This window comes from Geospiza fortis, unplaced genomic scaffold (assembly GCF_000277835.1).
Source record: "Geospiza fortis unplaced genomic scaffold, GeoFor_1.0 scaffold96, whole genome shotgun sequence".
NCBI classification, from domain to species: domain Eukaryota; kingdom Metazoa; phylum Chordata; class Aves; order Passeriformes; family Thraupidae; genus Geospiza; species Geospiza fortis.
In genome coordinates this window covers 1,001,534-1,017,323 of record NW_005054454.1, presented here as the reverse complement: position 1 = coordinate 1,017,323, position 15,790 = coordinate 1,001,534, and the positions used below count along the sequence as shown (strand labels likewise).

Genomic DNA, 15,790 nt, shown 5'->3' with positions numbered 1-15,790 from the left:
CGGCAGCCGTGCTCAAGCGCACCGTGGAGGCTCTGATGGAGAGAGGAGCCATCGTGAGGAGCCTGGAGAACCTGGGGGAGAGGTCCCTGCCCTACAAGATCACCAAGCACAAGGAGCGCCACAAGAGAGGGGGGTACGTGGTGACACCTCCTCCTGCAGTCCTGTCACTGCTGCTCCTGGAGCAGGGACACCAGGACCAGCCCTTGGCTCTTCTGGGGATTTTTGGGTTGCAGGTGGGACCTGGGAGGGCTCTCAGCAAGGAGCTGGGTGGTTGTTGGGGGATGTGTGTGTTCTGTGTGCTTTATTCTGAGTGCTGTCAGTTTTGTGGTGGTTTTCAGTGGTGTTTGCACTGCAGAACTTTCCCCAACATAAGCAATATTTTTATTTTTTAAATGACTATTTTTAGGCTGTTTTCTGATAAAGCTCAGCCTAATCTCCTAGTTGGCAGGATGGGATCCTTTCCTCCAATGTTAATAATTAACATTAAAGTGCCCTGTAAGACTTGGTTGTGTTTCTGATACAGTTTTGGGGTTTGATAAAGTCCAGAATCATGGAATGGTTTGGGTTGGGAGGGATTTTAGGGATCATCCTATCCCAGCCTTGCCATGGCAGGGACACCTTCCACTGCTCCTGTCCCCAGTGTCCAGCCTGGCCTTGGGCACTGCCAGGGATCCAGGGGCAGCCCCAGCTGCTCTGGGCACCCTGTGCCAGGGCCTGCCCACCCTGCCAGGGAACAATTCCTCATTGCCAAGATCCCATCCAGCCCTGCCCTCTGGCACTGGCAGCCATTCCCTGGGTGCTGTCCCTCCATCCCTTGTCCCCAGTCCCTCTGCAGCTCTCCTGGAGCCCTTCAGGCCCTGCCAGGGGCTCTGAGCTCTCCCTGGAGCTTCTCCTCTCCAGGCTGAGCACCCCCAGCCCCTCAGTTAAGGGTGTTGAAGGTAATCCTGGGTTTTATGGAAACACAAGAAATGGAAATGACCCCACAGCGCAGAGGGAGCTGCTGCAGCTCCCATCCCCTGCCCAGGGTGGTTTTGCTCCTTGAGGCCTCCTCTGAAATGGCTGCTGCCTCTCCAAGGCCTGGGAGATGTTGCTAAGCAACCCCCACTGCTGGGGCTGCCTAATCCTAATAACAATTAACAATTAACGAGCTGCTCCCGATCCTGCAGCATCCAACAGGAGCTCGGCCGGCCCTGCTCTTCCTTGAGGGGCTCTGGGGAAGCTCAGGGCACTCCAGAGCTGCAAATTCCTCCTTGGATCAGCTCTCATGGGGTCACTCCTGGTTTCATTCCCTCTTCTGAGCTCCTTGTGGTGCTCCTGCCAAGTGGCAATGGTGAGAGCTGCCAGGGGAAGGGGGGATCTCCAGTACGCTCCTGTTCCATCAGCCTGGGGAAGAGGAACTTCAGGGACGCCTCAGAGCCCTTCCAGAACCTTGAGGGATGCTGTAAAAAGGAGGAAAGAGGACTTTCTGCATGGACACGTAGTGACAGAGAGGAGGAATGGCTTCCCAGTGCCAGAGGGCAGGGTTGGGTGGGGTACTGGGGAGGATCCCTCCTTGTGGAGGTGATGAGGCCCTGGCACAGCTCCCCTGGAGAAATGGCTTCTCTTCATCTCTTCTCCAAAGTTCTGGAGATGTTCCTGTCTTCTGTTGAAGATTCCAAAACCTGGCCTGTAGAAGTGTTGCCACCCAAGCCAAAAACTGTCATCTAACCTCTCCCAAAATCACTGGAATTTCATCCCTGTGCCTTAGCTCCCCCCTGGCACAAGGAGGGGGACACCAGCTCCTTGTTCTGCCCTTGGAAAAGGCTTTCATGTTTATGAAATGCTTCTGCTCTGACAGCAGGATGAGGTAATCACTAATTCTGTCCTGAGACAGGAATTTCTCATCTCCCATGGGCATGCAGCAGGATTTCATCCTACATTGCAAAACTGGCAGGGTCAAGGCATGGTTTGGAAAAAAACCCACACGGAGCAGGAGAGCAAAACAGGCACAAAGGCAGTGCCTGAGGTGGAGTCAGGGATGGGTGGGATGGGAGGGACCTCAGAGCCCACCCAGTGCCCCCCCTGCCATGGCAGGGACACCTCCCACTGTCCCAGGCTGCTCCCAGCCCCAGTGTCCAACCTGGCCTTGGGCACTGCCAGGGATCCAGGGGCACCTGTGCCAGGGCCTGCCCACCCTGCCAGGGAGGAAATTGTTCCTAATATCTGATCTGAACCTGTAATTTTTCAGTTTGGAGCCATTCCCTGTGTGCTGTCCCTGCATGCCCTGGAAATTGTCTCTCTCCAGCTTTCCTGGGGCTCCTGCAGGCCCTGCAAGGCCACCCTGAGCTCAGGCCAAAGCTTCTCCTGTGCAGGTGAACAATGCCAGCTGTGCCAGCCTTTCCTGCCAGCAGAGCTGCTCCATCCCTCTGCTCATCCTGGAGCCTCCTCTGGGCTCTCTGCAGCAGCTCCAGCTCCTCCCTGCGCTGGGCCCAGGGCTGGGGCAGCTCTGCAGCTGGGAAATCACCTGGGCACGGCACAATCCCAATCCCAATCCCTCTCCTGATTCCAATTCCAATCCTAACCCCAATCCCAGCCCCAACCCCAAGCCCAATCCCTCTCCTGATCCCCACTGGCCTCAGGGGGCTCTGGGATGGAGCAGATCCATCTCTCCTCACTCCCCAGCACTCCCAACTCCTCCCAGAGAGCTTTGAGCAAACCCCTCCTGCCTGCAGAGCCCCCAGAGCAGGTGGATTTTATGTGCTGAGTAAAACAAGGCTTTAGTAACCAGGAATTGCAACCTGCAGGCAGGAAACCATCAGATCAAAGCCTCCTCCTCCTCCCAGGGCAGATGTCCCCAGATATTTCTCAGTCCCTGTTCCTGCCCTCCCTGGATGTGGCAGGATCCAGATCTCTGTTTGCTGGGAGGAGCAGCATGGAGGGAGGTGCTGCAGGACGTGCTTTGGGTGCCTCTCTTTGGGATCTCCCATCCAGAGCTGGCGCTGGCAGCGCTGGGAATTCCTGAGGATTGCATTCCTGGAGCTTTTCCTGTGGAATTTGCAGCTCCATGGACAAGGCAGGGTGGGTTCCTGCTGGACCATCCAGTATTTTATACTGGAAAATAAAACATTCAGGAAATCAAACATTACCCATCAATGGGAAGTGATAAATCAGTTTTGGAGCCACCTTTTAAAATGAGCCAGTTCTACTTTACAGCAGCTGTAAAAATATATATATATATTTCTTTTTTTCAATAGGACAAAGTTAAAAAGAAAATAAACAACTTTTCCAGACACCTCCCTAAGCTCCTGGACTTTCCATAAAATCCTGGAATTTTTTCTCCTCCCCAGCCAATTTCCAATTCTCCTGTGTCCCTTCTGGAGCAGGTTGGTGTGGAGTGGGACATTGGATAATCCAGAATATCCCACTTTTCCTTAGTCTTGGCTTATTCTGAATTATCTTAAGAGGCTTCTGTGAGAATTCTGATGAATGTCTGGGGGGATCATCTTGAATCTTCCAAAGCTTTTAATTTTTTGCTTGTTTTAGGATTTTAATATTTTTAAGTTTATGGTTTTTTAATTTTCCTGACTTTTATTTAACTAATTTATTTTAACTGATTTATTTAACTGATTTATTTTTCTCCAGCATGTAGTTAGTTGGAGATTTATTTTCCTATAGCATGATAAACTGATTTATTTTCCTATAGCATGTTGGAGATTTGGGATGGACACTCAATCCAATATTTCCTTGGACCTCCTGGCTGGTGAATTATATGCAAATGAACCTAACAGAATGATATAAAAATGAATGGAATGGGGCTTGGACTCAGCTGGGCTGCTGGAAGGTTCCCTGCCCGTGGAATGATCTTTAACTTCCCTCCCAACCCAAACCATTCCCTGATTTTCAGGGCAAAGCCTGTGCAGGTTTTGGTGGGGATTTTAGAGATAAGGAGAGAGCTGAAGTAGAAAATACAAATTGATAAATCAGCAGGAGGGATTGTCCTTAAAAAAGGACTTTTTCCCCCCTTTTTTCCCCTTTTTTTTTTCCCCAGGGCACTCTGGAGTGCTCCAGCATATCTGGGATTTTGGGGATATAAAGTCAATACAGGCTTGTTACAAACTGAACAATATCCAGGAGACTTCACAGAGAAAAGGAATGTTCTGGCAATTGCTGTGTAAAGCAGATTTCTCCAAGCCTGCCAAGGGGGATTGTGGCCCTCAGCTGTCACTGGCAGGAGCAGTTTGACTCTCCTGAAACCCTCAGATCCTACAAACAATGGGATTATCCTACAAACAATGGGATTATCCTACAAACAATGGGATCATCCTACAAACAATGGGATTATCCTACAAACATTGAGATCGTCCTACAAACAATGGGGTTATTCCCTCTCAGGAGATCCTGCTCATTGAGGATGAGGTGTTAAAATTTAGGTTTTTCTCTGAAATGCATCTCTTTGGGCATCCTCCTCCTTTTGTTTTATTTATTTTTTTGGAAGACCTAATATGGACAGGTTTTGCCTGTAGGTCATTATGAAAATTTGGTCATTTTGAAATGATGAAATGAGTTTTGGGAATTGCGTGGATTCATTAAAGAATCAAACTTTTCAATCCCTGATTTACTGATCTTTAAACTGAATTAGCCACTCATTCACATTCATTCTATTCATAGTGGAACATGAATATTTTGGTTTTTAAGTATTTCAGAGAATGATTTGAAATTGTAACAATTCATCTTGTGGCTGGATAAAATGTGCCAAGGACCAGGTTCCAGGTGTGGAAATTCAGGTGAGACTTTGAGCCTGACTTGCCCAGAATGTGAAAAAACCAGGGCAAGAATTTATTTCAATAAAGATTCCCAACCTTTCTCTCCTGCTGGGCCACAGATTTGTGCCAAGCATTTCTTTTACTCGCCACTCCTTGTTATTAATGAGCTGCATTTTCATTGCTTTTAAGGTGCTTGGTGGGTTTTTTTTGTCCCAGAAGTGTTTCTGGCGGGCACAAACAAAACCAAACTGGTTTAAATGAGGTGTGTGGCAGCCTTTTGAATGGAAGGAATGTTGAAGCCAGGCTCTGTTTGCTGTTTGAGATGCTCCAGGAGCTCTGAATCCCTCTGAGCACGGCAGAGCAGATTCCAACAGGTTGTAAAGTGATAGTAGCACACTGGGGGTGGCACTTTGTGGTTCTCTGTTTGCTCTGGCCCTGCCCCAACCCTTCCCTTGTGCCTCTCCAGGGCTCAGGGGGTGTTTGGGGTCAGCCTTGGCCTGGGGGAGTTTGACTTTGGTCAGGATCCAAAGGCAGCTCCAAAACAACCAGGAAAAACCCAAAACAGGATCCACACATTCCTTGGGGGAGGTGGTGGCTCCAAGGATTTGCAGGTCAGGGATCTCTGAAGCTGCAGGAGCTGGGATGGGGATTGAGGTGGAACTTGGAATTCTGGGGGTTGGAATTTCAGAGTTTTTGGTGGTTTTTAGCCCCACTCCAGTGTTTCCATTCTTAGCTCTGGAGCAAAGGGATGCAGCTCAGCCTGCTCAGGGTTTGGGAGCTGATGGAGCACCAGGGCCTTCCCTTCTCCTGGTTTTGGGATGTGTGGGATTCCCTCTGTTCAATCCACAGGGACACAGGAATGTTTCACACCTTTCTCACCACATTTTCATCATTTCATTCACTTTATTTTATCGAGTTGCACATTTATTTCTGTGGCAGTGCCCAAGGCCAGGCTGGACACTGGGGCTGGAGCAGCCTGGGACAGTGGGAGGTGTCCCTGCCATGGCAAGGGTGGCACTGGGTGGGCTTTCAATTCCCTTCCAACCCAACCATTCCATCCCTTATGACTTCTCCAGCAAAACTCTGATTATTCATAACAATTTCCATGTTCTATTTGCCAGCTTTTCGTTGCCTTGTTGTTTCTTTTTTCCTCGCTTTCAAATTTGATTTTGAGAAGACGGCAATTTTCTTTTGTTATTTGCTTGCTTTGCCTCTTGATCTCTTTGTTTTGCTCTTCACTCACAGTTGTCTCCTCAGCCCCCGTGCTCTCTGAAATAGCAAACCCAGGGCTTGCTTTCTTCTTGCTCAGCTGCATTTTGGGAATTGATCAGGAATTATCACCCAGGAACTGCATTTTGTGGAGTTGATCAGGAATTATCACCCAAGAATTACATTCTGGGGAGTTTATTAGGAATTATCACCCAGGAACTGCATTTGGGGGGGCGGTTTATTAAGCATTATCATCCAGAAATTGCATTTTGGGGAGCTTTTTATCAGGAATTGCATTTTGGGAGTTGATCAGGAATTATCATCCAAAAAAAAGCATTTTGTGGAGTTCATCAGGAATTATTATCCAAAATTTGCATTTTAGGGAGTTCATCAGAAATTCTTATCCAGGAGTTGCATTTTGGGGAGTTTATCAGGAATTCTCATCCAATTTGGGGAGTTCATCAGAAATTATCATGCAGGATTTGCATTCTGGGGATTTCATCAGTAATTATCATCCAAAAATTTCATTTTGTGGAGTTGATCAGGAATTCTCACCCAGGAATTGCCTTTTGGGGAGTTTATCAGGAATTGTATTTGAAGAGTTTATCAAGAATTATCATCCAGTTTGGGGAGCTGATCAGGAATTATCATGCAGGAATTACATCTGGGGAGTTTATTAGGAATTATCATCCAGGAATTACATTTGTGGAGTTTATCATGAATTCTCATGCTGGAATTGCATTTTGGGGGTTCATAATGAATTGCATTTTGGGGAGTTTATCAGGAATTGTATTTGAAGAGTTTATCAAGAATTATCATCCAGTTTGGGGAACTGATCAGGAATTATCATGCAGGAATTGCATTTTGGGAGTTGATCAGGATTTATCACCCAGGAATTACATTTGGGGAGTTGATCAGGATTTATCACCCAGGTATTGCATTTTGGGGAGTTAATCAGGAATTCTCATCCAATTTGGGGTGTTCATCCTGAATTATTACCCAGGAATTGCATTTGGAGAATTGATCAGGAATTATCATCCAAAACTTGCATTCTGGGGAGTTGATCAGGAATTGCATTTTGGGGAGTTATTAGGAATTATCACCCAGGAATTACATTTTGGGAATTGATCCGGAATTCTCATCCAATTTGGGGTGTTCATCCTGAATTATTACCCAGGAATTGCATTTTGGGGAGTTATTAGGAATTATCACCCAGGAATTACATTTTGGGAATTGATCCGGAATTCTCATCCAATTTGGGGTGTTCATCCTGAATTATTACCCAGGAATTGCATTTTGGGGAGTTATTAGGAATTATCACCCAGGAATTACATTTTGGGAATTGATCCGGAATTCTCATCCAATTTGGGGTGTTCATCCTGAATTATTACCCAGGAATTGCATTTTGGGGAGTTATTAGGAATTATCACCCAGGAATTACATTTTGGGAATTGATCCGGAATTCTCATCCAATTTGGGGTGTTCATCCTGAATTATTACCCAGGAATTGCATTTTGGGGAGTTATTAGGAATTATCACCCAGGAATTACATTTTGGGAATTGATCCGGAATTCTCATCCAATTTGGGGTGTTCATCCTGAATTATTACCCAGGAATTGCATTTTGGGGAGTTATTAGGAATTATCACCCAGGAATTACATTTTGGGAATTGATCCGGAATTCTCATCCAATTTGGGGTGTTCATCCTGAATTATTACCCAGGAATTGCATTTTGGGGAGTTATTAGGAATTATCACCCAGGAATTACATTTTGGGAATTGATCCGGAATTCTCATCCAATTTGGGGTGTTCATCCTGAATTATTACCCAGGAATTGCATTTTGGGGAGTTATTAGGAATTATCACCCAGGAATTACATTTTGGGAATTGATCCGGAATTCTCATCCAATTTGGGGTGTTCATCCTGAATTATTACCCAGGAATTGCATTTTGGGGAGTTATTAGGAATTATCACCCAGGAATTACATTTTGGGAATTGATCCGGAATTCTCATCCAATTTGGGGTGTTCATCCTGAATTATTACCCAGGAATTGCATTTTGGGGAGTTATTAGGAATTATCACCCAGGAATTACATTTTGGGAATTGATCCGGAATTCTCATCCAATTTGGGGTGTTCATCCTGAATTATTACCCAGGAATTGCATTTTGGGGAGTTATTAGGAATTATCACCCAGGAATTACATTTTGGGAATTGATCCGGAATTCTCATCCAATTTGGGGTGTTCATCCTGAATTATTACCCAGGAATTGCATTTTGGGGAGTTATTAGGAATTATCACCCAGGAATTACATTTTGGGAATTGATCCGGAATTCTCATCCAATTTGGGGTGTTCATCCTGAATTATTACCCAGGAATTGCATTTTGGGGAGTTATTAGGAATTATCACCCAGGAATTACATTTTGGGAATTGATCCGGAATTCTCATCCAATTTGGGGTGTTCATCCTGAATTATTACCCAGGAATTGCATTTTGGGGAGTTATTAGGAATTATCACCCAGGAATTACATTTTGGGAATTGATCCGGAATTCTCATCCAATTTGGGGTGTTCATCCTGAATTATTACCCAGGAATTGCATTTTGGGGAGTTATTAGGAATTATCACCCAGGAATTACATTTTGGGAATTGATCCGGAATTCTCATCCAATTTGGGGTGTTCATCCTGAATTATTACCCAGGAATTGCATTTTGGGGAGTTATTAGGAATTATCACCCAGGAATTACATTTTGGGAATTGATCCGGAATTCTCATCCAATTTGGGGTGTTCATCCTGAATTATTACCCAGGAATTGCATTTTGGGGAGTTATTAGGAATTATCACCCAGGAATTACATTTTGGGAATTGATCCGGAATTCTCATCCAATTTGGGGTGTTCATCCTGAATTATTACCCAGGAATTGCATTTTGGGGAGTTATTAGGAATTATCACCCAGGAATTACATTTTGGGAATTGATCCGGAATTCTCATCCAATTTGGGGTGTTCATCAGGAATTATCTTCCAAAAATTGCATTTTGGGGAGTTGATCAGGATTTATCATCCAGGAATTGCATTTTAGGGAGTTGATCAGTAAAATTTCATTTTGTGGAGTTTATCAGGAATTCTCATGCAGGAATTGCATTTTGGGGAGCTGATCAGGAATTCTCAGCCAGGAATTGCATTTTGTGGAGTTCACCTTCACACATGCCTGGAGGTTTTTCTGCAGGAGGAGAATTCCAGGGTCCCTGAGGATCAAGGGATACACAACAGCATCCAAGGGGTCAAGAGGCAGAAATTCCAACATTTGCCAAGGCACCTGCCCAGGAAAGGCTCTTGTTTCCAGAGCCTAAAGCAGCAGGAAAGGTTATTAAGAGGAATAATTCAATAATTGACCATGGAACCATGGAATGGGTGGGGCTGGAAGGGATCCTGAAGATCGTTCTGTTCAAGCCCCATCCAACCTCACATTTCCAGGCATGAGGAACCCACAGCCTCTCTGGACACCCCCTTTTTTTGACTCCTGTGGAAGCATTTCCACGTAAATGTTGTTACATGTTCAGGCTTTGCCTCTCCCCACAGAGCAGCTGAGCTTTGGGAGTTGCACAATTCATTTTCAAACCTCCTGCTTGTGGCAGGATGAAATTTTCCGCGTGGATGGAGAGGTTGAAGTGCCCTCTGATCATCCCCACCACCTGGGTACAGTTTGATTGCCTCGATTTGCGAGAGTGAAATAATGGTTACCTGTCAGAAATGTTCTCTGGAGCCTTCACAGGTTTGAACAGCCCTCTCCCCACCCTTTGTTGAACCCAAATTATGCAGAGTTCATGTTTTTTCTTTATTCTCCAAACGTGTTTGGCCTCGCTCGAGTCGAACCTCTTGATGCTTTTCATGGCTCTTGAAGACCAAAGAGGGCAAAACAAAAACACATGAAAGGAGCTTAATTAATCTTAAAAAGGAGCTTTTTTCCTTACTTAACCCCCCCCCAAAATAAATTTAAACTTAATGCCCAACCCAGCTTGTTGTTGCTGTTTGGATTTTAGAACACCTTGAGCTGTTTGGGCAAAAAAGGTGTTCTGGCTGTGCAGTGCACTTGGAGGAGAACAAAGGCAGCTGGAATATTTGGGGATTTAGGCACATTTGGAGTATTTTCTGCTCAGCTGATTGTCTTCTTCCACTAGGTGGGGCTTTCTTCATTGATGAGTTGAACCATTCCTTTTCCTCTTGTAAACATGGATGTGCCTCAAGGATCACAGCCCTGAAATGTTTGGGGTGTTTTCTCCTGTCCACCTGAGCTGTGGAGGTGCCCTTTGGAATTTTGGTGCTTTTTAGAGGCCCTGAGCAGAGCTGGTGATGTGGAGGCACCAGAATCCCCCAAATCCTGTGGCACCCTTGTGCAAGCTCCTTGGCTGAGTGTGGTGGCCACTGGGCTTGGTGGGGTGGCAACCAGCCACCATTTGGGGGGGGGGTTGACTTTCATTTTAATTTCTTTTTGTTCTTAATGATCTTTAAATTAATGAAACATCTTTCCATGACTCAATCAGCTGAACACCAGGTGCCTGTGGATGGAATTTGGGAGGTGCCGTTGCTGGGGCTGGGGATGTATCTCCCCCCCAAGCTCTCTGTGGATCATTCCCATCATTGCTGTGGCTCAGTTTTGCTCACTAAAGTCCAACTTTTGGGTTGGATCTGGTCCTTCCCAGATTTTCAAGGAACTTCCACTGCCATATTTGTAAAAGCTGAAGGCAACACTGGTCCTGGTCCTTCTGACAATCCTGGTCATGAGCTTGCCCTGCTGAGGAGGGGCAAAGCAAATTCCCCCATTTCCATGGTCCTAAAAATGAACATTCAGGTAGCAAAAAAAAAAAATAATTTATTTTTGTGGAATTACCTTGATGAGGACAACGTGGAGCTCCTCCTGCTCCTGCTGTGGTTTCCTCCAGGTGTTTTCTGCTCCTTTCACCTCTGCTGTTCCTCAGGACATTCCCTTTCCCTTGGATCTTCCACCTCCACACAAGGGAGATGTTTTGGGGTCAAAACCTTGGGACCCCACAGCCTCTTCCAAGGCCACCACATCTTCACTGCTCCCCTTGGCCCAGAGTTGTATTCCAGGAGGATTTCAAAGGGAATTTTCATCCAGGATCCTTGAAGTCCTACCCTGGCCATCTGAAAGCAACAGATTTGAGCATCCTCAGGACTCAAGGTTCAAACAATTTCTGGCTTGAATTTGGTAAATTTGAGAAATGCAACCTGGCTCTGTTTTTTGGTCCTCTTTTTTTTTTATTTCCCTCACATACAAAGGCACGTCCTCCTCTATTTGAGACCATCTTACATTTTATTTTTTTTGGAGTTAATGCATTGTTTTAATGTGTTCCAGTCTGCTCCCCTGCATTTAAATCATCCTTGTGTTTGCAGTCAAGCAGGAGGACAAAAATAACCGTGGGCTCATGGTGAATCAGTGGAATTTTCCTGCATTTCTCCCCTGGTGACTCCTAGAGAGCACAAATGCTTTTTGCATTTCTCTTTGCAAGAACGAGGTGCTTTCCCTGCTGCATTCCTGTATTTTTCCCTGGCTTTGTCTCGCTGGGATTTGGGGTTGTTTACTCCACAAACAGCACAGTGTGGGGTCACAGATCACTGCCTGCAACGAAGGTTTGAGGCTTTCAAAACCCCCCTGGCCTCCTGGCAGCTGATTTCAGTGTGGAGGTTTGAGGGGAAGGGGTTCAGATCTCCTCAGGGATGTCATTGTCCATTGTGCTGCTCATTGTTTTTCCAGCCCTTCTTTCTTTTCCTGAAGAAATCCAATTTTTTTTTTTTTAATGCTGCTTCTCTCTCCCTTGTCTCTCTCTCTCTCCCTTTGTTTTGTTGTGGCAGAGGGAAGCAATCTCGCTCACGTTGGAGAGAGGTGGTTGTTTTTGAAACCCCACGTTTTTCCCAGCGCCTGCAATTTTGATAAAATACCTTTTCCTGAGAGGAGTCAGAAAGATCTGCTGGAACAGCTCATCCTCCCTTCCCCCCCTGCTCTCCTTGGCTTATCAACAGTGCGTCAGTGGAAATTTCCACCCTTTGCTAATGGCAGAGAAAGCACAAAGTTGCAAAGCAGCCTTTGGAGGGGAAAAAAAAACAACAAAAAAAACCCCCAAAACCAACAAAACAAACCAAAAAACAACCCTCTTGCCGTTTTAGGAGCACAATGAAAAGCAGCAGATGAGAGCTGGGCAGGAATGGAATGAATCCAGGATGCAGGGCGGGGATGGCAGTGGGATCAGGGGAGAGGGGCAGGAATCAGCAGCTGGAATTGCTGCCCCCACCCTCCCTGTGCCAGGTGAGAGGATTTGGAAGGCTCCTTCCCAAGGAGCAGAGCTCGTTCATCGTTCAGCATCTGCTGAATTCACCGGTGCCTCTAGCAGAGAATCAATGCCACATTCCCACATTTTGGGAGGGAGCACGAAATTGGCCAGGCTGGGCAATGGTCCCTGTGCCTGAACTCCAGCCCTGCTGGCATCTCTGCTCTCTGGAGCCCACAGAGCAGCGGGCAGCCGAGCTGCCCAAAAGCCAAATTTTGTTGCTGTGGGGATTTGTGAGGAGGAGGAGGAGGAGGGAGCCCAGCAGAATTCCCCCAGATCCCTGGGCCGACCCCTGGGCCCATTCCTGCAGCTCAGGCCCCCTCAAGGCTGGGCTGGCATGGGCTGGCACTGCTGCCTTGGCTCCAGGGACAGCCAGGCACGGCCCATTCCAGCTGGGCACCTCTCCTGCCTCAGGACTGGGGGTTTCCTGTGGGATTTTTACCATCCTACCCCTCCCACAGAGAATTCTGGACTTTCTGGGAAGGGTTTGGGGATGAGTTGAGGCTGTGACGTGGCTGCTCTGTGAGATCAGGGTGGTGGCTGAGGAAAAGCGTTGTTCCCATGTTTTCCAGGGGTGGATTCTGCAATCCTGAGTCACTCCTGGCCCCATGGGCCTCTTGGGGTGCAATATTTGGGATGTGATGCAAAAAAAATGAGCCCAGTGCAGCCTGAAGGGCACGAGCAGGGCTTGTTCACAGCCCCAGCTCCTTCAGATTCCCAGCTCCCTTCTGGTCCTGGGGACTTCCCCTCCAGGATCACCTCTGGGAACATGGGATGCTCCTGCTGTGGCTGACTTAGGAAGAATCCAAAATTCCTGCAGAGCAAAGTCCTCTGTGTCAGGGGCAGTTTTGGGATGAAACTGGGGTGTCTGGTCCTGCTCGGACAACGTGTCTGCATTTAAGGGACGTCAGTTTTGGGTTCTGTGCTGCTCCATGGGGAGGTGGGCTGGGAGAATTGGGGGATTCTGGAATGGTTTGGGTTGGAAGGGACCTCAAAACCCATCCATGGAATGGTTTGGGTTGGAAGGAACCTCAAAACCCACCCATGGAATGGTTTGGGTTGGAAGGAACCTCAAAACCCATCCATGGAATGGTTTGGGTTGGAATGGACCTCAAAACTCATCTATGTCCCATCTCTAACTTATTCAAAACTCCTTCAAAAATCCCCATAAATCTCCTTGGGTCAGCAGGGCTGGACAGAGCTCCAGGAGTGTTGGGACAACATTCCCAGGGAAAAACTGGGAATTTGGGGGGGTCTGGGCAGGGCCTGGATGATCCTGTGGGACATCTTCCAGCTCAGGATATTCCATGATTCCACCAGAGCTCAATTGAACTTCTCATCATTGAAATCAAGCTAACCCTGAGCTTTTGTTTCAAACAATCCAGGTACAAAAATGTAAGGGGAAAAAAAGGGAAATTCTCATAAAAAAAAAAAAAAACCCACAGGAGCAGGAAAAACTTGGGAATTCCCATTTAAAAAAAACCCCACAGGAGCAGAAAAACTTAGGAATCCCCATTAAAAACAAACAAACAAAAAAACAAACAAACAAACAAAGAACTCCACAGGAGCAGGAAAAAATTAGGAATTCTCATTTAAGAAACCCCTCAGAAGAATTCCTTGAATTGTAGCCCAGGTATTTTGGTTGATTTTGTTCTAGCCCAGGTGTTTTGGTGGATTTAACTCAGATATTTTGGTTAATCTTGCTCCAGCCCAGGCATTTTGGTTAATTTGGTTCCAGCCCAGGTATTTTGGTTAATTTTGTTCTGCCCAGGTATTTTGGTTAATTTTGTACAGCCCAGGTATTTTGGTTAATTTTCTTCCAGCCCAGGTATTTTGGTGGATTTGACTCAGGTATTTTGGTTAATTTGGTTCCAGCCCAGGTATTTTGGCTGATTTTATTCCAGCCCAGGTATTTTGGTGGGGTTTGTCCCAGCCCAGTATTTTGGTGGATTTGACTCAGGTATTTTAGTTAATTTTGTCCTAGCTCAGGTATTTTGGTGGATTTTGTCCCAGCCCAGGTATTTTGGTGGATTTGGCCCAGGTATTTTTGCTGATTTTGTCTAGCCCGGGTATTTTGGTTAATTTGGTTTCAGCCCAGGTATTTTGGTGGATTTGACTCAGGTATTTTAGTTAATTTTGTCCTAGCTCAGGTATTTTGGTGGATTTTGTCCCAGCCCGGGTATTTTGGTTAATTTTGTCCCAGCCCAGGTATTTTGGTGGATTTGGCCCAGGTATTTTGGTTAATTTTGTCCCAGTCCAGGCATTTGGTTAATTTTGTCCAGCCCAGGTATTTTGGTTAATTTGGTTCCAGCCCAGGTATTTTGGCTGATTTCGTCCCAGCCCAGGTATTTTGGTTAATTTTGTCCCAGCCCGGGTATTTTGGTGGATTTTGTCCCAGCCCGGGTATTTTGGTTAATTTTGTCCCAGTCCAGGTATTTTGGTTAATTTGGTTCCAGCCCAGGTATTTTGGTTAATTTGGTTCCAGCCCAGGTATTTTGGCTGATTTCGTCCCAACCCAGGTATTTTGGTTAATTTTGTCCCAGCCCAGTATCTTGGTGGATTTATTTGCTGTGTTTCTCATTGCAGGTATTTCCTGATAGACCTGGAGGCCCCCCCTTCCCTGGTGTCCCCCATGATGGATCACCTGGGGCGGGACATCGATGTCATCAGAAGAGCTTTTATCAAACACCCCCTGGCCAAGGCAGACGAGTGCAGTGGCATCCTCCCAGTCAGCCCTGAGCAGAAACTCCTCTCTGCCAAGAAAAACTGAAAATCCCAAACGTTTGAAACCTTTTTTAACCCATTTTTTATTGCTGCTGTGGAAAAGATTTGTGAGAACTCCATCACCAAAAAAAATTTTAAAAATCCCTTTTGCCCATGGGATGTGTGTGGTCTGTCACAGGATCTTCATTATTGTAACAACTGAGGTTTCTTTTTGTTTAGAATAATTGGAATAGTTTGAGTCTGGGTGCTTATCTTGCTGTTTGACAACTCTGCAAATTGATTTGCTGTTCTCTCGGAGCATTACATTGATAATGGAGATTTCTCCAGCAGCAGGATGCTATAAATAGCAATTTTTTCCAGAGATTACTCCAGAATGTGGATATTTACATGAGAGATTAAGAAATCTGCAGTGGAAATACCGAAATCTAGGATGTGATTTGGTGGGGGTTTGTTTCAAGGTATGAAAAAGCCAATAAAAGTGTGGTTAAAAGTAAAACCTGACTCTTTTTTTTAAATTAAGTATTAAAAAATTCCCAAAACTTTCACTGCCAAAAGCCATCTCATGGTCCTCAAGGTAAACAATGCTCAGAGCACAGGTAAAAATTCCTTTTTAGATAAGGCCAGAAAATTCCAGGTGGGAATTAGAGAATCCCCAAGGAGCAGAAGAATCAAAGATGCTTCATTTTGCCATCAAGTGGACATTTCAAACTGGGACAAAACATCAGAATAAAGTGTTCATGTGTGCTTTTTGCCTTTCTTTTGTTAA

The 15,790-nt window shown here is 46.0% G+C and overlaps 1 protein-coding gene across 1 annotated transcript; it reads left to right on the top strand.

The window, feature by feature from the left end:
• The first annotated feature begins 6 nt into the window (after positions 1 to 6).
• On the top strand, positions 7 to 15,520 carry MRPS6 (mitochondrial ribosomal protein S6). The gene is made up of 2 exons (XM_031062604.1): positions 7 to 133; positions 14,887 to 15,520. The coding sequence occupies exons 1-2, from the start codon at positions 36 to 38 to the stop codon at positions 15,068 to 15,070; spliced, it is 282 nt and encodes a 93-aa protein (XP_030918464.1). The 5' UTR covers positions 7 to 35; the 3' UTR covers positions 15,071 to 15,520.
• The last annotated feature ends 270 nt before the right edge of the window (positions 15,521 to 15,790 follow it).